The sequence below is a fragment of the Oncorhynchus gorbuscha genome, linkage group LG26 (assembly GCF_021184085.1).
Source record: "Oncorhynchus gorbuscha isolate QuinsamMale2020 ecotype Even-year linkage group LG26, OgorEven_v1.0, whole genome shotgun sequence".
Lineage (NCBI taxonomy): Eukaryota > Metazoa > Chordata > Actinopteri > Salmoniformes > Salmonidae > Oncorhynchus > Oncorhynchus gorbuscha.
Window position 1 is genome coordinate 15,311,534 of NC_060198.1, and position 24,529 is coordinate 15,336,062.

General features: G+C 43.2%; 1 protein-coding gene across 2 annotated transcripts; it reads right to left on the reverse strand.

The window, feature by feature from the left end:
- Nucleotides 1-16,592: 16,592 nt before the first annotated feature.
- On the reverse strand, nt 16,593-24,494 carry LOC124016353 (U2 small nuclear ribonucleoprotein B''-like). Of its 2 annotated transcripts, none has more exons than XM_046331911.1 (7): nt 24,430-24,494; nt 23,990-24,084; nt 23,633-23,805; nt 23,262-23,396; nt 18,556-18,594; nt 17,600-17,688; nt 16,593-16,974 (listed from the first exon to the last, which is right to left on the reverse strand). In XM_046331911.1, exons 2-7 carry the CDS (start codon nt 24,051-24,053, stop codon nt 16,815-16,817), a joined length of 660 nt encoding a protein of 219 aa, XP_046187867.1. In that variant the 5' UTR covers nt 24,054-24,084; nt 24,430-24,494; the 3' UTR covers nt 16,593-16,814. The 2 variants fall into 2 exon arrangements, with proteins under 2 accessions (XP_046187867.1, XP_046187868.1); XM_046331912.1 differs by having other exon boundaries at nt 24,304-24,440.
- Between the last annotated feature and the right edge of the window lie 35 nt (nt 24,495-24,529).

The following is a 24,529-nucleotide window of genomic DNA, read 5'->3' on the forward strand; positions in this document are numbered from 1 at the left end:
CGTTGTATATTGTACTTAGTTTACTTTATTTAATAAATATGTTTTGATACTCCTTATCTCCACGTTGTCTCCCTTTTGTTATGGGCTTTGAGCCGGTTCGTGACAAGTGGGCGCTCGTCCGGGATCTTTGAACGTATTCGTTTGGGAGAACGTGGAGGTAATGTTAAATTCTGTACATGTTTGGTTTGCATATTTTGTTTGTTTGAGTTTTGATAGGCCCAGTATTGGTTGCCTTTGTGGTTTGGTTTGTGTGCTGCATTGGAGAGAGTATAATGGTTAGTTTCCAGGCCCTGCCCAGCCTGGAAACTCTTGTTCTACTTTCTGTTGGGACATTGGTCTGAGGATGTGAGTAAATCAGTTGTGTACCTCATGGGAGATTTGGGTAGGGTAGTGGAACTTGCTATCCGGAGCTATAGCCTTTTTCCCCTGATTAGGCTTAGCAACGTGTTTCATTTTTGGCATGGATAAATGTTTTATTTTTGTGTGGTGTCTGTGGACTGAGCAGTTGTCTCGGGGACAAATCCGTGGCTTGGTGGAATTTGCCAGCATGCTGGGGAGTTTTATTTCCTTGCCAGCGGGCTACAGTGCGTAAATACCCACCACAAATCCGCACGAAGACTAGTGAGTAATTGTAGATTTGGGGGAATTGGGGGAAGCTCCGTGTGGTGCTCAGGGTGATTGTCATTTCTCTGGTTGTGGTTTGATGTGCTCAGCAGAGGGGTTGAGCAAAATTATTTACTTATGACTATGGCGTCTTATGTAGAGTTCATTCACTTTCCATCAGAGGAACTGTTAGACTTATGTACTAAAGAACAGCTGTTGAAGATCGCTGAACACTACAAGGTTGAATGATTGAATTAATGAAATTCTGTTACGTTGGGAAGTGAGTATGAATCGTTGGGCGTTGTTGTAAAAATTAAGAAGGACCCTGATGTTCTTTTCATTGGCGTTTGTAGCTGATGCGGTCTCTTGTTCCCTGTTCCTGAATGTTTACGTGACTGGTGTCATGTTCTATCTTTCCTGTCTGTTCCCTTCTAGTCTTGTGTTCTTCTTTACTCTTAAACGTTGCTTCCTGTGCGCAAGGGTTGCTGAGGTCTGTGGAGGAGGAGGTTGGCTGGGGCAGGTGGAGGTGTGAACATGTACCTCGTCAATTTGGGACGCAGGGGCTGTGTCAATTTGGGACGCAGGGCTGTGTCAATTTGGGACGCAGGGGCTGTGTCAATTTGGGACGCAGGGGCTGTTTCAATTTGGGACGCAGGGGTTGTGTCAATTTGGGACGCCGGGGCCGTTATGTTGTTGCGGGGTCCTTGTTGGTCCCCGGTTTTATGGGGGGGGATGTGACAACCCTCTCACTCTGTCTGCCGTATTCTCTTTGTTCTTGTTTCCTTATTAGGATGCCGGTGGGCGGAGTTGGGAGGGTTGTCAGCTACATGGGAAACACCTGGACCCGGTGTCCCAGGATAAATACACCACTTCCCCATTCATGGAGGAGACTCTCTCCAAGGACACCTTTATAGATTTAGTTGTGTATCTTGGTAGTTTTTGGTTGTTTACTTTGGCACCTTTCAACACCCTGCATTATCACATTCATGCATGCAAAACACTCACTTACACTACTGATTACTGATTACACACACCATTGTATATTGTACTTAGTTTACTTTATTTAATAAATATATGTTTTGTTACTCTTATCTCCACGTTGTCTCCCTTTTGTTACGGGCTTTGAGCCGGTTTGTGACAGTGAGCATAAGTTATTTAGCTCATCTGGTAGGCTCGTGTCACTGGGCAGCTCTCGGCTGTGCTTCCCTTTGTAGTCTGTAATAGTTTGCAAGCCCTGCCACATCCGACATGTGTCGGAGCCGGTGTAGTGAGCATGTATACCATGTGTGTGAGATGTATACTTTTATTTCAAAGTAGATATGTTTAAGACTATAAAGAAACACACCGTGTGACCTTGATTTAGCCCACTGCAGTAAAGGATTTTAAACAAGTGGATCAGAAGGAACCAAATCCTAAATGTTGATATTTGGTTGCGTGGTCAACCGAACACAATTTAATATTACTTTTGTAATACAGTAAATAGCCTATCTTACAAACATATGTAACATTCAACCTTAAAATGAGTAACACATCCGTGGCCACATTTTGAGGTTACTACAACTACTGAACAAAAATAGAAACACAATATTTTACAGATGTATAATGGTAATCTGGTCATCGGTCAATTGAAATATATTCATTAGGTCCTAATCTCTGGATTTCACATGACTGGGCAGGGGCTAAGCCATGGGTGGGCAAGGGGAGGGCATGGGCCCACCCCAGAATGGGTTTTCCCCAGAAAAGGGCTTTATTAGGGACAGAAATCCTCCAGTTTCATCAGCTCTCCGGGTGAGGAAGGTGAGGAGGCCGGATGTGGAGGTCCTGGGCTGGCGTGGTTACACGTGGTCTGTGGTTTTTAGTCTGGTTGGACGTACTGACAAATTCTCTAAAATTACATTGGTTGAGCTTATGGTAGAGAAATTCACATTCAATTCTCTGGCAATAGCTCTGGCAATAGCTCTGTTGGACATTCCTGCAGTCGTCTCAAATTGAGGCTTGCCATCTGTGGCATTGTGTTGTGTGACAAAACTGCACATTTTAGTGGCCTTTTACTGTCCCCAGCACAAGGCACACCTGTGTAATGATCATGCTGTTTAATCAGCTTCATGATATGCCACACCTGTCAGGTGGATGGATTATCTTGGCAAAAGAGAAATGCTCACTAACAGGGATGTGAACAAAATTTGAGAGAAATATTATTTTTGTGCAAATGGAAAAATGTCTGGAATCTTTTATTTCATCTCATGAATAATGGGACCAACATTTATATGTAGCGTTTACATTTTTGTTCAGTATATAAATGGCTCCTTAAGTAATCAAAAAAGGGTGCATGTTCAAGATAGCATTCACAGGTCTGTGGAGATCTTCACAATAGCTGTAATCTGGACAGAATCTCAAACAGCATGGATCACTTGCACCATGTACTTTTAATGTCATCTCAACTGCAATCCAGATCATTTGGTTCTGCTATTAGATGAGGCACAATGATAACCCATTAATCCGTTGTATAAATACACAAAATATATTACATTGTATTCCAATTTGAACTGGATGTGCTTTCAAATGGTTGAAAGCACAGTGGTAGACATTTGGGTGACAGCTAAACCAAAAATGTCACGTTCTGACCTTAGTTCCTTTGTTTTGTCTTTTGTTTTGGTATGGTCAGGGCGTGAGTTGGGTGGGTTGTCTATGTTAGTTTTTCTATGATTTTCCATTTCTGTGTTTGGCCTGGTATGGTTCTCAATCAGAGGCAGCTGTCAATCGTTGTCCCTGATTGAGAACCATATTTAGAACAGCCTGTTTTCAATTGTGTTTTGTGGGTAGTTGTTTTCAGTCTTTGTGTGTCGACAACAGACAGAACTGTTCCGGTTGTTTCTTTGTTTGTTATTCAGTGTACTTTATTAAAAAGATGAACACGTGCTGCGCATTGGTCCTCACCTTATTCCACCGACGATGGCCGTTACAAAAAATCAGACAGTTTTTCCATTGGAATTTGGTTGTGCTTTTAGATGGTTGAAAGCATAGTGATAACACATTGGAAATTCAACTAACTTTAGGCTGTCTTTTTGAGTGGGTGAATATAGGTTGTAATCAAATTGATCAACGTCTCAAATATTACCCAATTGTCCACGTTGAAGTGACGTGGTGTGCCCAGTGGGTTACTTCTTAAATGGTTGCTGCCACTGCGGGTACAGGATGGAGGATCAATCTCCTGGCAATTCCACGTGTGTATATGTTACGGATACAAGTATCCTGTGTTCTTTTCTCTCCTTCTCCCCTCACAGGTGAAAATCATCACTCCCCAATCAGTCACCAATTCAATCATCAATCAGAAGACACACCTCCTCCTGTTTCCTACCCTATCACAGTTCCTTTCCCTTGTTTTAAAAACCCTGTCAGTTGTTTGCTCTAGAGCTCAATCTCTCTGTAAATGCCATGTCTGTAGGTCTCTGTGTTTCACTCTCTCGTTGTGTATTAACCTCTCTTTTGTTTGAGCACCTCCATAGCACTTTGTCCTCACCTGTGAGTATTGTTTTGGTTATGGTGTTTGTTTGTTTGCTGGTGGGAAAAGGGGAAACCAAGACAAGTCGCCCATGGGCATACACTACCTGTAGGTAGACTTTGTTAAATACACTAGTTAGAACTGGGCGGACCACCCACTGTATTTTTGTTGTTAAAGTAGGCTAGTCTAGCTTAGGGGTGTTTTTGAATACTTAATGTTTCTTTCCTTGGGTCCAGCTCAGCCCCTTTTCCTGCTCCCCCCCATTACCGTGTGTTTTCAAATAAACCTGGAGTTCGACGGTAGATTTCAGTTGTCGTGGTTATTTCGTTCACACTTTTAAATTATTCCTATTATAATTTGCCTGAGTTATGTTATGGGTCTCATTACCACACCCCCCCCCCTAGATTGTCGGGCGAAAAGGGATCCGTAACTGTATATATCTTGATTTGCAATGCAGTCCAATTCAAAGTGAATTTCTCTGGCCCTATCAGTCGACGTGATTGTTCGGATGTAGCATTGTTTGAATGGCCAATTTCTCTTGCTTTTGCTCAGGCAAAGACTGTGCTCTAGCATGCTGGGACAGAATGAAACCATGCCCTCCAGGTGAATGGCTGACTGATCCCACCTGAGTGTCTCAGATCTCCAAGGAGACTGAGGACACCAACAAAGTAGTGCAGATCAACACAAATACCTGTGGGCAACAGAGCTGTCTTGGCCTCCTGAGTGGCGCAGAGGTCTAGAGGTGTTACTACAGACCTGGGTTCATTTCCCAGGCTGTGCTACAACTCTGGGTGTTCCTTTCCTGGTTGCGGTCCTCACGAGAGCCAGTTTCATCATTTAACGCTTGATGGTTTTTGCGGCTACACTTGAAGAAATGTTTAACGTTCTTGAAATGTCCCAGATTGACTGACCTTCATGTCTTAAAGTAATGATGGACTGTCATTTCTCTTTGCTTATTTGAGTTGTTCTTGCCATAATATGTACTTGGTCTTTTACCAAATAAGGTTATCTTCTGTATACCACTACTACCTTGTCACAACACAATTGATTGGCTCAAACACATTAAGAAGGAAAGAAATTCCACAAATTCACTTTTAACAAGGCACACCTGTGAAATGCATTCCAGGTGACTACCTCGTGAATCTGGTTGAGAGAATGCCAAGAGTATGCAAAGCTGGCATCAAGGCAAAGGGTGGCTACTTGGAAGAATCTCAAATATAAAATGTATTTTAACACTTTTTTTTGCTTACTACATGATTCCATATGTGTTATTTCATACTTTTGATGTCTTCGCTATTATTCTACAATGTAGAAAATAGTAAAAATTAAGAAAATCCCTGGAATGAGTAGGTGTGTCAACTTTTGACTGGTACTTTACATGATATACATGGAGTACACAGTGCAATGAAATGTTTACTTGCAGGTTCACATCTCGACAATGCAACAACATACATTTTTTTTTAAAGTCCCTAAGTGAATAAAAATAAAAGCTCAATCAATTTCACCAATTTAGTAATGGGCAGTTTTTTTCTCTCCAAAGTTTACCAGCCTAGATGAAAATAACAGACCTGAGCCAATTATGTTTACCTGTGGAATTAAATATTTGTATTTTATTTATTTATTTCATCTTTATTTAACCAGGTTAGTTGAGAACAAGTTCTCATTTACAACTGCGACCTTACCAAGATATAGCAACTCAGTGTGACACAGACAAACAATAAACAATAAACAAGCCAATAACACAAACAAGTCAATGTCACAGTAGAAAAAAAAGTCTATATACAGTGTGTGCAAAAGGCATGAGGACGTAGGCAATAAATAGGCCATAGTGGCGAAGAATGACAATTTAGTAGATTATCACTGGTGTGATAAATGAGCAGAAAAGTAAATAAAAACAGTGTGGGGATGAGGTAGGTAGCTTGGGTGGGCTATTTACAGATGGACTATGTACAGCTGCAGCGATCGGTTAGCTGCTCAGATAGCTGATGTTTAAAGTTGGTGAGGGAAATAAAAGTCTCCAGGTTCAGCGATTCAATTCGTTCCAGTTACTAGTGTAACCGATGTCAAATGGCTAGCTAGTTAGCAGTGGTGCGCGCTAATTGCGTTTCAATCGGTGACATCACTCGCTTTGAGACCTTGAAGTAGTGGTTCCCCTTGCCCTGCAAGGGCCGCGGCTTTTGTGGAGTGATGGGTAACGATGCTTCATGGGTGAATGTTGTTGATGTGTGCAGAGGGTCCCGGGTAGGGGCGAGGGGACTGACTAAAGTTATACTGTTACACTGGCAACAGAGAACTGGAAGGAAAGGCGGCCAAATTAGGTGTTGGCTTTGGGGATGATCAGTGAGATATACCTGCTGGAACGTGTGCTACTGGTGGGTGTTGTTATCATGACCAGTGAACTGAGATAAGGTGGAGCTTTACCTAGCATAGACTTATAGATGACCTGGAGCCAGTGGGTTTGGTGACGAATATGTAGCGAGGGCCAGCCGACTAGAGTATAAAGGTTGCAGTGGTGGGTGGTATAAGGGGCTTTGGTAACAAAATGGATGGCACTGTGATAGACTGCATCCAGTTTGCTGAGTAGAGTATTGGAAGCTATTTTGTAGATGACATCGCCGAAGTCTAGGATCGGCAGGATAGTCAGGCCACGGAAGGAGTGTTGTATGGCATTGAAGCTTGTTTGGAGGTTAGTAAACAGTGTCCAAGGAAGGGCCAGAAGTATACCGATTGGTGTTGTCTGCGTAGAGGTGGATCAGGGAATCACCCGCAGCAAGAGCGACATCATTGATATATACAGAGAATTTAACCCTGTGGTACCCCCACAGAGACTGCAAGAGGTCCGGACAACATGCCCTGCGATTTGACACACTGAACTCTGTCTGCAAAGTAGTTGGTGAACCAGGCGAGGCAGTCATTTGAGAAACCAAGGCTATTGAGTCTGCCGATAAGAATACGGTGATTGACAGAGTCGAAACCCTTGGCCGGGTCGATGAAGACGGCTGCACAGTATTGTCTTTTATCGATGGCGGTTATGATATCGTTTAGTACCGTGAGCGTGGCTGAGGTGCTCCCGTGACCTGCTCGGAAACTGGATTGCACAGCGGAGAAGGTATGGTGGGATTCAAAATGGTCAGTGATTTGTTTATTAACTTGGCTTTCGAAGACTTTAGAAAGGCAGGGCAGGATAGATATAGGTCTATAGTAGAGGTCGAACGATTAATCAGAATGGCCGATTAATTAGGGCCAAGTTTTCATAACAATCGGAAATCAGTATTTTTGGGCGCCGATTTGCCAATTATTATTATTTTTAATTAATTAAAATGTTTTTATACCTTTATTTAACTAGGCAAGTCAGTTAAGAAGACATTCTTATTTTCAATGACGGGCTAGGAACGGTGGGTTAATTGCCTTGTTCAGGGGCAGAACGGTAGATTTTCACCTTGTCAGCTCGGGGGATCCAATCTTGAAACCTTACAGTTAACTAGTCCAACGCAATAACGGCCTGCCTCTCTCTTGTTGCACTCCACAAGGACCGGCTGGTAACCTAGCACACACTGAAAAGGTGACAGGTTAGTGGAGGAGTGGCGGAGGGAGTTTTGAGCCATCTCTGCCCAGAGGAGAAACCATTACATCAAAGTTGGATCAGCCTGTAGTGTGGTTTTCCACTTTAATTTTGAGTGTGACTCCAAATCAGGACCTCCATGGGTTGCTAAATTTGATTTCCATTGATAATTTTTGTGTGATTTTGTTGTCAGCACATTCAACTATGTAAAGAAAAAAGTATTTCATAAGAATATTTCATTCATTCAGATCTAGGATGTGTTATTTAAATGTTCCCTTTATTTTTTTAAGCAGTGTATATATATTTTTTCAATTCTTCCTGTTTTCAAACGGTACATTTATATTTCCCAACATTTCGGTGTTTTTTTTCCTCGCCACAAATAAAATTAAACCATTAAACCGTTCAGCGAAATAACAACAATGTCAAATACAGGCAGCCTAGTCAAATATTTAACTAGGCAATTCAGTTAAGAACAAATTCTTATTTACAGTAACGGCCTACCCTGGCCAAACCCGCACGACGCTGGGACAATTGTGCGCCGCCCTATGGGACTCCCAATCACGGCCGGATGCGATGCAGCCTGGATTCGAACCAGGGACTGCAGTGACGCCTCTTACACTGAGATGCAGTGCCTTAGACCGCTGCACCACTCGGGAGCCAAATAAATAACATCCAATCACAATCGTCACTCTCTTGCGGGAAACCTTCACTCTTGCGCAGACATTTAGAAACAAAACATGACAATTTGAAAAATAAGCCACAGGAGTTTGAGCGATAATAATGAGAACTTTTGAGTAGTAAGAAAAACAACAAATACCATTAATAAGAAGGGGCTAGAAACGTCTTATATGGTGAGCTAGGACAGGCAAGCCCCATACTATTGTGGAGGACTTCATTCTTCCTGCTGCCGCGGATATGGCTGGGACAATGCTAGGGAAAAGGACCCCAAAAACTATACAGACAATGCCTTCATCAAACAACACTGTTTCACAACGCATCAGTGACATGTTTTGAAACCATTACTGCTTCGCATGCAAGCCAGTGAATTATATGCGTTACAGCTGGATGAGTCAGACGTGGCGGGCCTGGTACAGCTCATGGTATATGTCCATTACATTTATGGGGGGGTCAATTAAGGAAGACATCCTCTTCTGCAAACCAGGACAACATGAGAGGATATTTTTTAAGTACTGGACAGCTTTCATTCATTCAGATCTAGGATGTGTTATTTTAGTGTTCCCTTTATTTTTTTGAGCAGTGTAATACTAAATTACATTTGTTGAGCACTTCATTTACAGACGTAAATCACAAAGCTCTTTACATTGAGAGCAATCATTAAAATAAAAAAAAAGCTTTAATAAAGGCCTGAAAACAAATGAAAAGATAGCTAGGGCTCCAGTACTATACAATATACACAAAATAATAAGGGAGGTGACAAGGACAAAACAACAGAACTTGAAAATAATGTATGAGACCAACAACAGATACCACAACATAGATCACATAAATCGAAAGCCAGTTTGAAGAAGTGTTTATTGAGCTCAGACTTAAAGGCAGTGGTGGTCTGGGGAGCGCAGGGGTGTGGAGACAGCAGAATGCTCGGTCACCCATTGTTTTTTAGGCGTGTCTTTAAGTGAATGTGAAGACTGCTTGGGGCTGAGGAGTTCACTGAGGTACATTTACATTTAAGTCATTTAGCAGACGCTCTTATCCAGAGCGACTTACAAATTGGTGCATTCACCTTATGACATCCAGTGGAACAGTCACTTTACAATAGTGCATCTAAATCTTAAAGGGGGGGGATGAGAAGGATTACTTATCCTATCCTAGGTATTCCTTAAAGAGGTGGGGTTTCAGGTGTCTCCGGAAGGTGGTGATTGACTCCGCTGTCCTGGCGTCGTGAGGGAGTTTGTTCCACCATTGGGGGGCCAGAGCAGCGAACAGTTTTGACTGGGCTGAGCGGGAACTGTACTTCCTCAGTGGTAGGGAGGCGAGCAGGCCAGAGGTGGATGAACGCAGTGCCCTTGTTTGGGTGTAGGGCCTGATCAGAGCCTGGAGGTACTGAGGTGCCGTTCCCCTCACAGCTCCGTAGGCAAGCACCATGGTCTTGTAGCGGATGCGAGCTTCAACTGGAAGCCAGTGGAGAGAGCGGAGGAGCGGGGTGACGTGAGAGAACTTGGGAAGGTTGAACACCAGACGGGCTGCGGCGTTCTGGATGAGTTGTAGGGGTTTAATGGCACAGGCAGGGAGCCCAGCCAACAGCGAGTTGCAGTAATCCAGACGGGAGATGACAAGTGCCTGGATTAGGACCTGCGCCGCTTCCTGTGTGAGGCAGGGTCGTACTCTGCGGATGTTGTAGAGCATGAACCTACAGGATCGGGCCACCGCCTTGATGTTAGTTGAGAACGACAGGGTGTTGTCCAGGATCACGCCAAGGTTCTTAGCGCTCTGGGAGGAGGACACAATGGAGTTGTCAACCGTGATGGCGAGATCATGGAACGGGCAGTCCTTCCCCGGAAGGAAGAGCAGCTCCGTCTTGCCGAGGTTCAGCTTGAGGTGGTGATCCGTCATCCACACTGATATGTCTGCCAGACATGCAGAGATGCGATTCGCCACCTGGTCATCAGAAGGGGGAAAGGAGAAGGTTAATTGTGTGTCGTCTGCATAGCAATGATAGGAGAGACCATGTGAGGTTATGACAGAGAGAATTGACTTGGTGTATAGCGAGAATAGGAGAGGGCCTAGAACAGAGCCCTGGGGGACACCAGTGGTGAGAGCGCGTGGTGAGGAGACAGATTCTCGCCACGCCACCTGGTAGGAGCGACCTGTCAGGTAGGACGCAATCCAAGCGTGGGCCGCGCCGGAGATGCCCAACTCGGAGAGGGTGGAGAGGAGGATCTGATGGTTCACAGTATCGAAGGCAGCCGATAGGTCTAGAAGGATGAGAGCAGAGGAGAGAGAGTTAGCTTTAGCAGTGCGGAGCGCCTCCGTGATACAGAGAAGAGCAGTCTCAGTTGAATGACTAGTCTTGAAACCTGACTGATTTGGATCAAGAAGGTCATTCAGAGAGAGATAGCGGGAGAGCTGGCCAAGGACGGCACGTTCAAGAGTTTTGGAGAGAAAAGAAAGAAGGGATACTGGTCTGTAGATGTTGACATCGGAGGGATCGAGTGTAGGTTTTTTCAGAAGGGGTGCAACTCTCGCTCTCTTGAAGACGGAAGGGACGTAGCCAGCGGTCAGGGATGAGTTGATGAGCGAGGTGAGGTAAGGGAGAAGGTCTCCGGAAATGGTCTGGAGAAGAGAGGAGGGGATAGGGTCAAGCGGGCAGGTTGTTGGGCGGCCGGCCGTCACAGGACGCGAGATTTCATCTGGAGAGAGAGGGGAGAAAGAGGTCAGAGCACAGGGTAGGGCAGTGTGAGCAGAACCAGCGGTGTCGTTTGACTTAGCAAACGAGGATCGGATGTCGTCGACCTTCTTTTCAAAATGGTTGACGAAGTCATCTGCAGAGAGGGAGGAGGGGGGGAGGGGGAGGAGGATTCAGGAGGGAGGAGAAGGTGGCAAAGAGCTTCCTAGGGTTAGAGGCAGATGCTTGGAATTTAGAGTGGTAAAAAGTGGCTTTAGCAGCAGAGACAGAGGAGGAACATGTAGAGAGGAGGGAGTGAAAGGATGCCAGGTCCGCAGGGAGGCGAGTTTTCCTCCATTTCCGCTCGGCTGCCCGGAGCCCTGTTCTGTGAGCTCGCAATGAGTCGTCGAGCCACGGAGCGGGAGGGGAGGACCGAGTCGGCCTGGAGGATAGGGGACATAGAGAGTCAAAGGATGCAGAAAGGGAGGAGAGGAGGGTTGAGGAGGCAGAATCAGGAGATAGGTTGGAGAAGGTTTGAGCAGAGGGAAGAGATGATAGGATGGAAAAGGAGAGAGTAGCGGGGGAGAGAGAGCGAAGGTTGTGACGGCGCGATACCATCCGAGTAGGGGCAGTGTGGGAGGTGTTGGATGAGAGCGAGAGGGAAAAGGATACAAGGTAGTGGTCGGAGACTTGGAGGGGAGTTGCAATGAGGTTAGTGGAAGAACAGCATCTAGTAAAGATGAGGTCGAGCGTATTGCCTGCCTTGTGAGTAGGGGGGGAAGGTGAGAGGGTGAGGTCAAAAGAGGAGAGGAGTGGAAAGGAGGCAGAGAGGAATGAGTCAAAGGTAGACGTGGGGAGGTTAAAGTCGCCCAGAACTGTGAGAGGTGAGCCGTCGTCAGGAAAGGAGCTTATCAAGGCATCAAGCTCATTGATGAACTCTCCGAGGGAACCTGGAGGGCGATAAATGATAAGGATGTTAAGCTTGAAAGGGCTGGTAACTGTGACAGCATGGAATTCAAAGGAGGCGATAGACAGATGGGTAAAGGGAGAAAGAGAGAATGACCACTTGGGAGAGATGAGGATCCCGGTGCCACCACCCCGCTGACCAGAATCTCTCGGGGTGTGCGAGAACACGTGGGCGGACGAAGAGAGAGCAGTAGGAGTAGCAGTGTTGTCTGTGGTGATCCATGTTTCCGTCAGTGCCAAGAAGTCGAGGGACTGGAGGGAGGCATAGGCTGAGATGAACTCTGCCTTGTTGGCCGCAGATCGGCAGTTCCAGAGGCTACCGGAGACCTGGAACTCCACGTGGGTCGTGCGCGCTGGGACCACCAGATTAGGGTGGCCGCGGCCACGCGGTGTGGAGCGTTTGTATGGTCTGTGCAGAGAGGAGAGAACAGGGATAGACAGACACATAGTTGACAGGCTACAGAAGAGGCTACGCTAATGCAAAGGAGATTGGAATGACAAGTGGACTACACGTCTCGAATGTTCAGAAAGTTAAGCTTACGTAGCAAGAATCTTATTGACTAAAATGATTAAAATGATACAGTACTGCTGAAGTAGGCTAGCTGGCAGTGGCTGCGTTGTTGACTTTGTAGGTTAGCTGGCAGTGGCTGCGTTGTTGACACTACACTAATCAAGTCGTTCCGTTGAGTGTAATAGTTTCTACAGTGCTGCTATTCGGGGGCCAGCTGGCTAGCTAGCAGTGTTGATTACGTTACGTTGCGTTAAAAGAACGACAATAGCTGGCTAGCTAACCTAGAAAATCGCTCTAGACTACACAATTATCTTTGATACAAAGACGGCTATGTAGCTAGCTATGTAGCTAGCTACGATCAAACAAATCAAACCGTTGTACTGTAATGTAATGAAATGAAAATGTGATACTACCTCTGGAGCGAAGCGGAATGCGACCGGGTTGTTGAGTTCTATTCGGTAGACGTTGGCTAGCTGTTGGCTAGCTAGCAGAGTCTCCTACGTTAAGGACGACAAATAGCTGGCTAGCTAACCTCGGTAAATTAAGATAATCACTCTAAGACTACACACTCTAAACTACACAATTATCTTGGATACGAAGACAGCAAAGACAGCTATGTAGCTAGCTAACACTACACTAATCAAGTCGTACAGTGCTGCTAATCGGTGGACGTTTGCTAGCTGGCTAGCTGCTGGGCAGAGCAGTGAAGACTACGTTAGGACGACGAAATACGATAATTACGCAATTATCTTTGATACAAAGACGGCTATGTAGCTAGCTAAGAAGAAATTGCTAAGATTAGACAAATCAAACCGTTGTACTATAATGAAATGTAATGAAAAAGTTATACTACCTGCGGAGCGAAGTGCCGATGCGACCGCTCGCTCCAACCCGGAAGTATTGGGGACCAGAAGCATTAAGGGCTTTTGATGACTAACAGGAGGATTTTGAAGTTGATTCTGAATTGGATGGGTAGTCAGTGGAGAAAGGCTAGAATGCGGGCGATGTGGGCAGATCTCCAGGTTCCCGCAAAGACACTGGCAGCTCTGTTCTGCACAAGCTGCAGCCTGTGGAGGCTTTTTTAAGGGGAGACCACCATGGAAATCATTGCAGTAATCGAGTCGGGAGAGTTTGTATGAACTCTAGCTAGCCAGTAACATTTGTATCAACTACAGCAAGTGATATCTGTATCAATTCTACCCTTGGAACTTTTGAAGAAAATAGCTACCATTTTGAATTTGCAGACAAATTGCATTGACACTCATTTGAATATGAGTAAAGTCCAAATACAGATTAAAGAAGGAAGTAACTCTTGAAATAGTTTGGTCATGCTGCCAACAGGAATGAAATATCAATATGACTGGGTGGGGCCAGCACCAGTGTAGGAGGATATATACAAATAACATGGGAACAGTCATTGTTCTATTATAATCAGATTGCCTTGTGACGTAATGTGGCGGGCCAAACCCTCCATCCCACCTACACAGGCTGAAATTCCAGGCATTTTTTCCTCTTCAAATATCTTACACAGAAAGGGGATTATAATCATTTTCACAATTTCAGAGTGTTATTTCAACCTCATAGTGTGGAAATATCATTTAACAATATATATGTTTTTAACTGCATTGCCCCTTTAATGATTTTTGGAAAGTGTTCGCGTTAAGTATAAACAATAAATAAAATGAACAACTTATTTCTTCAAAAAATGGAAATACATTGGATTGGATATTAAACGATTGATTCATTGGAAGAATGAATCATGTTATGCCTAATGAACACCTTTTCCTCATGGATCAGTGTTAGGGTATATTGCACTTTCTCGAGTTGGACATCTTCCCATTAAGAGTCTCATTCAATTCCTGAAACCCCAACCTGGAAGGGATACTCAAACTAAAACAGCATGCATGTCATTTGTAGGTAAGTACCCTTTCAATTAAAATAATACAGTGTAGCTCCTTCCTCATAGTTGAACTACTAAAGAGTTTCAGTCATTAGCAATCCACACAGGAAACAGGTCTGGAGCACTGAGATAATTAAGCAATTAGGCACGAGTGGGTGTAGTACGTGCTTATAAACTGGTTACCAACGTAATTAGAACAGTAAACAGTACTTTTTTTTGCCATACCTGTGGTCATACCCACGGCTTTCAGCCAATCAGCACTCAGGGCTCGAACCACACAGTTTATAATACAGTATATTCTGTCAAAGGGCATTTTTGCCACACATCGCTGACTGAAATAATGCATTTTGCCCTCACATTATGTCCCGTTTGATACCAAAACCCAATAGAATTGTATGCATTGGGTAATAAAATAGCTTCATTATTGTTCATATGCATGTTTATGCATGCGGCTTATATCTCATGACAGGTGGCACAAGATTTACTTGGTGGGCTGATAGAGTAGTGTGAGCATTCCAATTGGGTATATAGAACAATTCTGATTGGAAAAACACCCTTTTCATAGTTAAATAAACCCATACTGTTTCTTTTACATTTTTATTTGAAATACGGTTCCTGAAACTGGTGGATTGCGTATCCAGGCCAGCACAGTAGCCTACAACTTGAGTTGGTTTAACATGGCCTGGCTCAGTAGTGTGTAAAGGGTGCTAGACATTTTAGCCCGACGCAGTTTGCTATTAATTGAATAAGTAAGACAAATGAGGTATTTCTCAGATAGTAACAGTGTCTCTCTAACCATTTGGTCGATCTCTCTCCACTAGGCTACAGTGCTTTGCGCTGTCACTGACAGCCATGCAGGTTCATTGTTCCAAGCCCATTCAAAGGATGTGTCCCAAATGGAAACCTATGGGGGTCTGGTCAAAAAGTAGTGCACTATAATGAGAAGAAGCAGTGGGACCCAAACCATCAGTCACTGTGATTGCACCCTATCCCAGCCTGCACTTTGAGCCAACAACTGAGTGTGTATGTTTTTGTGGTACCTGCCTGGTAAAGTAAAGTTTAAATTACCCTGACAGTAAAACCAACATTGGGACACGTGATGAGGACTAGCTTTGGGGAAATGACTCTCTTTGAGGCCAGTCAGTGCTAATATAGAGCAGAATATATAACTACAGCTCAAGCAGACCAGTTAGAAGTGGAGCAGATCAATATCCAATGTCCTAAATGGCACCCAATTATAAAAAAGTGCACTACTTTTGACTGGAGCCCTAGTCAAAGACAGGCACCAAATACGAGAATAGGGTGCCATTTGGGACATGGACATACAGTATGATCTTTATGAAAATGAACTTAAACCAGTTGGACCATTTACCAGAGATTCCCCCTCATGGAAAATGTGTCCTATCTTCACGAGGCACTTATCATAGCATGCGACAATCGAAAGCAGTAAACATCTGGTCTCATGTCATCACGTTTTATAAATCTTTGGGAGATAAATCTGTTTCTCATTTTACCCCTCTCTCTCCATAGCTCCAGGGAGCATACACAACTTGATGACATCAAAATTATTCATTGGGAAATTGCTGAACCCATTGTCTGCACTAGCTTTCATCAAACAGTTGATCAATATGTTGTGTTCTGAATATATATTCGTAGACAACATTATTGATGTGCCTGTCTGTTGAGATGCCGAAGTATTGCGAAGGCACGCAGACAGCGCTAGATCTGAATAGTCTGAATGATTTGCGGTGAATTGCTGGGAATGCTGATCAAAGAGCTTTCTATTAACCTCCAATTAAAATTTAGTAAGTCAATCCTGCCGCTTTTAAGTATTGTTTTGGGCTAATGACTGCAGGAGAGCCCAGATGTTTCACCCAACAACAGAACTGGTTAGAGGGGTTTCTGAAGATTCAACTGAGCTGTAATAACTGTATTCAGGCTGTTAGCATATGACTGGGATGGGAACTATGACAATTGACACACTTGATCACTGGACCAATGATTGGTATCCCCAACTACGTGAATTTGCAAAGAAAACAATTTCACATTTATATGTTTTCAGAGAATAAGGATGTCATGACACGACATTTTTTTTTATACATGTTATTGGGCTTGAATATACAATCACCATCTGTCCTTTTGGGGCCTTCAGGACCAGGGATAGAAACTTGGAACATGTCAGAGGAAGCATCTTAGGCACCACAGTTGCACAAAAGTTCTTTATTACTGTGCCATACAAAATAGAGAGGCGATGTTTAGAGGATTCTCTTCACGGTCCACCTCACAGCGACTGCACAGAAATCAGTCAAAAAAAACAACAAAAACTCCTGGGAGGTTCCACAGCCGATACAAAAAACAAAGTAAAAATCAGGGGGTCCAACCCAGAGTCCAATGTGTGTTCCCTGTCCAGTGACGTCATCGTGGGAACTACTTCTTGGCGTAAGTGATCTTCATGGCGCATTGGGCCGTAATCCGGAAGCCCTGCAGTGCATCTTTGGCCACTCCCGCCTGGCCCTCGCTCTCAAACTCTACAAAGGAGATGTCGTGTTTGCCAGGGACGAGTCGCACCTCTTTGAAACCAGGGAATCTATGAGGGAGGCGAAATGTTCAGAAATCAGAAATGTAATGAATAGAGCTGACATGATCTCCCTTTTCTACATGGTAGATAAGCAGGTTTGTTCGACACAATGCATTTCTATCTCAACGTCCTGTAGTTTTGCACCCTCTTAAACAGAGCTCCAGTTGCCATTCTGCAAAATATCATACATCAAAGACTTCACCACCTGGCAATGGTGAAGTCTGAATAATATAAAGCTGAGGTTCTTAAACTTTTTCAGCTCGGAGATCAACATTATTTAAATTTAACCAGGCAAGTCAGTTAAGAACAAATTCTTATTTTCAATGACTGCGTAGGAACAGTGGGTTTACTGCCTGTTCAGGGGCAGAAATTAGAAATTGACCGTCCTCCTGTGACCCAAATCGTCCTCCAACGACCCAAATTAAGAAGAAATAGTGTGTGATTATACGTGTATTCTCATAACTCACAACCTACCTCTCTCACATGCCCAAGGGCTCCTACCCATATTTTAAGAAACCCTGATATAAAGCAACTACTGTATATTTCACAAGTTCACGAGCCAGACTCAATAACAAATGCAATCAGGCATCTAGGGGAGTTTACTCATTTGACAACAAGATCATTCAATACTCACTGATTGAACAGCATGGAGAGCATCATTTCATTCGTTTCCTCTGGCAGGTTATTAAGGAATAAAATGTAGTTGGGTGGATTGTCTGGGACCTAAAAAGACAAAGAAATCAGTCTGTGATTGTCACATAAAACCTTCCCATGGAACATTTTTGCAGCTTAGTCAATATGCAGAGCAGACTATCTGTAGCCCTCCGACAGTTAAACCAAACAGGGCGTATCAAAACAGCAAAAGGCTCCTTAAGTAGTGAGAGAAGAGATTTTTTGCAAGAACACAAGTCACTTCAACATCGCGCTTATTAAGAGTCCATCATCACTAGTGATTTAGTCCGTCACACACAGGGGACGTTTGCTGAGTAAACAACTCCATATACACCTCAATGGAGTTGAGTTGCGACGCGTGTCGGCGGAGTGTACCCCCTAGTCACAGTCGGTATCAGTCGATACTCGGGAAAAAAAAATGCATTCTTTACTGTGTAACTTGTACCTATGTTTCTCCTGTGTAACTACGTTATTTTCTTTGGGTGGTGCAAACCATATTTTTTTATATTTTTAAACAGCATTTGACGCGACCGCTGCCCAGGGAGCCGTTGTCTGTCAACGGAGAAGGCACAGCCACATCACTGCACGGCTGATTCTTTTTTGGGGGGGGCAGGGGATACATAGAATGTGATTCCTTATCAAAAACTATGGAATTCAACTCTATAACAAATCAGGACAAGCATTTAGCATTAAATCATTTATAGAAGTATCACGTGATAGCGCATGTTCGAAGTCACTAAACTTCACATTCTATTGGAACACAGTGGATTACACAGAGCAATCTGACAGACGTCACATAAAATTGTATCTTTTATCAAACACTTACAGATGGCAGCAGGAAAAGAACACAGTTACACAGGACAAACAGTTTACTCAGCAAACTAGGTTATAATTCTTGATAGGGCTAGAAAGGCTTACCTGCATGGTTGTTGGAGCATTGTTTGTGTTGGCTGATCCCTGTTAATAGAAAGGATAAACAAGTTACGAAAACAGCGTTGGAGTACAATTTCTGACTACATTCAAAAGCGCACAGGGTGGCTATGTGCAATAGGTTGACAAATACTCGTGCCCTTTGGCAGGGGTAGGCAACTAGATTCAGCCTCGGGACAAACTTTGTCAGAGCGGATGGTCGGGGGCCAGAGCATAATTATAACAAATCTAAGTAGTGCCTTCTATTTGATTTTGCACCGTCTCTACGCACACTCACAGGACTCTACACACTTATTTTTATTTGACCTTTATTTAACTAGGCAAGTCAGTTGAGAACAAATTCTTATTTACAATGACGGCCTAGGAACAGGGGCAGAATGACAGATTTTGTATCTTGTCGGCAACCTTTCGGCTACTGGCCTAGCGCTCTAACCAGTAGGCTACCTGCCGCCACTCATGCACCATGACACTCGAACACACACACTTCATTTGTTCACACATATGACATGTACACACGTCTATACTGACACACGTACTCACATATACGCTGCTGCTACTCTATTTATCATATATCCTGGTGCCTAGTCACCTTACCCCTAAACACATCTACTACCTATTTCTCCAGTATCCCTGCACATTGTAAATATGGTAATGGAACTGAACCTGTAAATAGCTTACTTACTTTCTTGTGTTCTTATTATTTCCATTTTTGTTCTACCGCATGTTATTTTTAGTGCTACATTGATCTTGATTACTGAATTGTTGGGTTAAGAGCTGGCAAGAAAGGCGCTTCACTATACTTGTGCACACGACAATACAATTTGAAAAATGTCATACATTGAGACACGATCACATACAGTCGAAGTCGGAAGTTCACATACACCTTAGACAAATACATTAAACTCAAGTTTCACAATTCCTGACATTTAATCCTGGTAAAAATTCCCTGTCTTAGGTCAGTTAGGATCCCCACTTTATTTTAAGAATGTGAAATGTCAGAATAATAGTAGAGAGAATTATTTATTTCAGCTTCAATATCTTTCATCACATTCCCGGTGGGTCAAAAGTTTACATACATCATTGCCTTTAAATGGTTTAACTTGGGTCAAACGTGTTGGGTGAATTTTGGTCCATTCCTCTTGACAGACCTGGTGTAACTGAGTCAGGATTGTAGACCTCCTTGCTCACACATGCTTTTTCAGTTCTGCCAACAATTTTTGTATAGGATTGAAGTTGGGGCTTTGTGATGGCCACTCCAATACCTTGACTTTGTTGTCCTTAAGCCATTTGCCACAACTTTGGAAGTATGCTTGGGGTCTTTGTCGATGTGGAAGACCCATTTGCGACCAAGCTTTAACTTCCTGACTGATGTTTTGAGATGTTGCTTCAATATATCCACATTTTTCCACCTCATGATGCCATATATTTTGTGAAGTTCACCAGTCCCTCCTGCAGCAAAGCACCCCCACAACATGTTGCAGCCACCTCCGTGCTTCACGGTTGGGATGGTGTTCTTCAGCTTGCTAGCCGCCACCTTTTTCCTCCAAACATAACGATGGTCATTATGGCCAAACAGTTCTATTTTTGTTCCATCAGACATTTCTCCAAATAGTACAATCTTTGTCCCCATATGCAGTTGCAAACTAGTCTGGCTTTTTTTTTTTTTAAATGGTGGTTTTGGAGCAGTGGCTTCTTCCTTGCCGAGCAGCCTTTCAGGTTATGTCGATATAGGACTTGTTTAACTGTGGATATAGATACTTTTGTACCTGTTCCCTCCAGCATCTTCACAAGGTCCTTTGCTGATGTTCTGGGATTGATTTGCACTTTTCGTACCAAAGTACATTCATCTCTAGGAGACAGAACGAGTCTCCTTTCTGAGCGGAATGACGGCTGTGTAGTCCTATGATGTTAATACTTGCATACTATTGTTTGTACAGATGAACATGGTACCTTCAGGCGATTGGAAATTGCTCTCTAAGGATGAACCAGACTTGTGGAGATCTACAATTTATTTTCGGAGGCTAATTTCTTTTGATTTTCCCATGATGTCAAGCAAAAAGGCACTGAGTTTGAAGGTAGGCCTTGAAATACATCCACAGGTACACCTCAAAATATGTCAATTTGACTAATTGAGGCCAATTAAGGCTATCAGAAGCTTTTAAAGCAATGACATCATTTTCTGGAATTTTCCAAGCTGTTTAAAGGCACAGTCAAAGTGCATTTAAACTTCTGACTAGAGGTCGACCGATTAAATCGGGGCCGATTTCAAGTTTTCATAACAATCAGATATCGGTATTTTTGGGCGCCAATTCGCCTTTTTTTAATCATTATTTAACTAGGCAAGTCAGTTAAGAACACATTCTTATTTTCAATGACGGCCTAGGAACGATGGGTTAACTGCCTCGTTCAGGGGCAGAAAGACAAATTTTCACCTTGTCAGCTCGGGGGACACAATCTTGCAACCTTACAGTTAACTAGTCCAACGCAGTAACGACCTGCCTCTCTCGTTGCACTCCACAAGGAGACTGCCTGTTACGCAGATGCAGTAGGCAAAGGTAAGGTGCTAGCTAGCATTAAAATGATATTTAAAAAAAAACAATCAATCATAATCACTAGTTAACTACACATGGTTGATGATATACTTGATATTATCTAGTGTGTCCTGTGTTGCATATAATCTGACTGAGCATATAAGCATACAAGTATCTAAGTATCTGACTGAGCGGTGGTAGGCAGAGGCAGGTGCGTAAACATTCATTCAAACAGCACTTTTGTGCGTCAAGCATTGCACTGTTTATGACTTCAAACCTATCATCTCCCGAGATGAGGCTGGTGTGACCAAAGTGAAATGGCTAGCTAGTTAGCGCGCGCTAATAGCGTTTTAAACTTCACTCGCTCTGAGCCTTGGGATGGTTGTTTCCCTTGCTCTGCGTAGGTAACGCTGCTTCGATGTGGTGGCTGTTGTCATTGTGTTGTTGGTTCGAGCCCAGGGAGGAGCAAGGAGAGGGACGGAAACTATACTGTTACACTGGCAATACTAAAGTGCCTATGAGAACATCTAATAGTCAAAGGTAAATGAAATACAAATGGTATAGAGGGAAATAGTCCTATAATAACTACAACCTAAAACTTCTTACATGGGAATATATGAAGACTCATGTTAAAAGGAACCGACAGCTTTCACATGTTCTCATGTTCTGAGCAAGGAACTGAAACGTTAGCTTTCTTACATAGCACATATTGCACTTTTACGTTATTCTCCAACACTGTTTTTGCATTATTTAAACCAATTTGAACATGTTTCTTTATCTACTTGAGGCTGAATTGAGTTTATTGATGTATTATATGAAGTTAAAATAAGTGTTAATTCAGTATTGTTGTAATTGTCATTATTACGAATACATAAAAAAAAAAAAGTTTTTTAAATTGACCGATTTAAATCGGTATTGGCTTTTTTGGTCCTCCAATAATCGGTATCGGCGTTGAAAAATCATAATCGGTCGACCTCTACTTCAGACCCACTGGAATTGTGAAACAGTGAATTATAAGTGAAATAATCTGTTTCATGACTCCAACCTAAGTGTATGTACATTTCCAAATTCAACTGTAGGTCTCTTGGGAACATATTTCCTAAATTAAACAAATGTTAGCTGAATTCCTGGTGATTTTACAGTCTTTTTTTACCCAAACAAATGGGGCCAAAAAAAAGCCGGCAGTTGAGCAGGTTGCCGACCCCTGCCCTACAGGCTCTGGTCAAAAATATTCACTATAATATATGGTATAGAGAATAGGATGCCATTTGGGACGCAGTCATATAGCCTATGTGCTGATGCTGGCACTAATACAGTGCTCACTGAGCTGTATTCAGCCATAAGCAAACAGGAAATCACTCATCCAGAGGCGGCGCTCCTAGTGGTTGGGGACTTTAATGCAGGGAAACTTAAATCCATTTTACCTCATTTCTACCAGCATGTTAAATGGGCAATCAGAAGAAAAAAAGAAAAAAATTAACTCGATACCACTTTTACTCCACACAGAGAGATGCATACAAAGCTCTCCCTCGCCCTCCATTTGGCAAATCTGACCATAATTCTATCCTCCTGAATCCCGAGTGGGTAGTGCGTACAATCCAGTACACCACGGGGCCAAGCTTTCTGCCATCCATGACCTCTATACCAGGCGGTGTCAGAAGAAGGCCCTAAAAATTGTCTAAGACTCCAGCCACCCTAGTCATAGACTGTTCTCTCTGCTACAGCACGGCAAGCTGTACTGGAGCGCCAAGTCTAGGTCCAAAAGACTTCTTAACAGCTTCTACCCCAAAGGAACAAGACTCCTGAACATTTAATCAAATGGTTACACGGACTATTTGAATTGCCACCCTCTTTTATGCTGCTGCTACCCTCTGTTCATTATCTATGCATAGTCACTTTAAAAACGCTACCTTCATATTACCTCAATTAACTGATGCCCTCGCACATTACCCTGTACCCCCCGTATATAGCCCTGCTACTGTTATTTTACTACTTTAATTATTTACTTTTATTTTTCACTTAACATTTACTTGTCTTAAAACTGCATTGTTGGTTAAAGGGCTTGAAAGTAAGCATTTCACTGCAAGGTCTACACCTATTATATTCTGCGTACGTGACAAATAACATTTGAAAATGTGATTTGATGTACTATACTAGTCTCACCAGTGCTGGTTTCTTGGCCACGTTGGCCACTTGATCTTGAGCCTTCTTCTTCCTGTCCTTCTTCTTGTCCTTGTCCCCAAATGTGCCTCTGATTTTGGAGATCACCTCAGAGTCTGTCTTAGCATACTGAATGCGCTGAAAATAAGAGACAATAAGATTTTTGCTTAGCACAGACCTGGGTCGTATTCACTAGAAACCAAATGGAAGAAAACAGACCAAAAAGCTGAGGAACTGCCTGAACTTGTCCACTAAGAAACTCCCCATTTTCACAGCAAAATGTTTAGCTGCTACGGTGCAAAAAGTTTTGCTCATATATGGTAATGAATACCACCCTGTACTACTCCCATTTGTGAAACTAAGTAGTAACTTACCATGGGCTTATTGTAGAAAGGAAAACCTTGAAGTTGACGCAGTGAGTTCGTAGCCGAGGCAAGCTCTTTGAACACCACAAACGCTTGCCCTCTCATCTTCATGGTTTTCATGGCAACAATGTCCATGACTTGCCCAAACTGAGAGAACAGGGCATAGAGTGACCGCTTCAGTTCTAGAAGGCAACAAAAAAATGTTACTTAACTGTTGTTACTTATATATAGACAATTGACACAGACAAATAAATCTATGTAAACTTACTACAGCTCCAGTACATGAGGATAAATAGCTATCTATTCCTGAAGGAATGCTGTAGCTAGAGACATGATCTTGGAACAAAGTTGCACTGTGATTCTTACCATCCTTCTTGATCTTATCATTTACATTATTGATGTAAATGGTGTGGTTTGGTCGAATATCCATGATTAACAACTTCCCCCTGGCGCTCTTTCACCTGGAACAACAAAACAAAAACATAGCCACATTAGCTGGGCACTATTTTTTTTAAACAAAATGAACAAATAAAGAAATAAATGAAAAACAAGCGGGGTACTTTAGCTTGCTAGCTAGCTTTAGCTACTACTGGCTAGCTAGTACAGTACAATGAATGAAGCGGTGAGGCACGCTAACTAGCATTAGCTAGCTATTTAACATTTCTAGTAAGCTTCATCACCTCGAACTGATAGCTGGTGCCGCTGACCAGACAGATTAAACAGATCAATATGTATATGTATGCAAACAGAGCATTTCCTGAGCCCTGATTGCAGATAAACTGACTTGAGACTGCGAGAACACTCACCTCTCTCTACACACTTTCAAGAAAGCACAGGAAGTAAATGTGTGCGCGCTGGTTCATGGTTCTTCTTCGGTTAATCAACAGTTCTCTACCGCCACCGTCT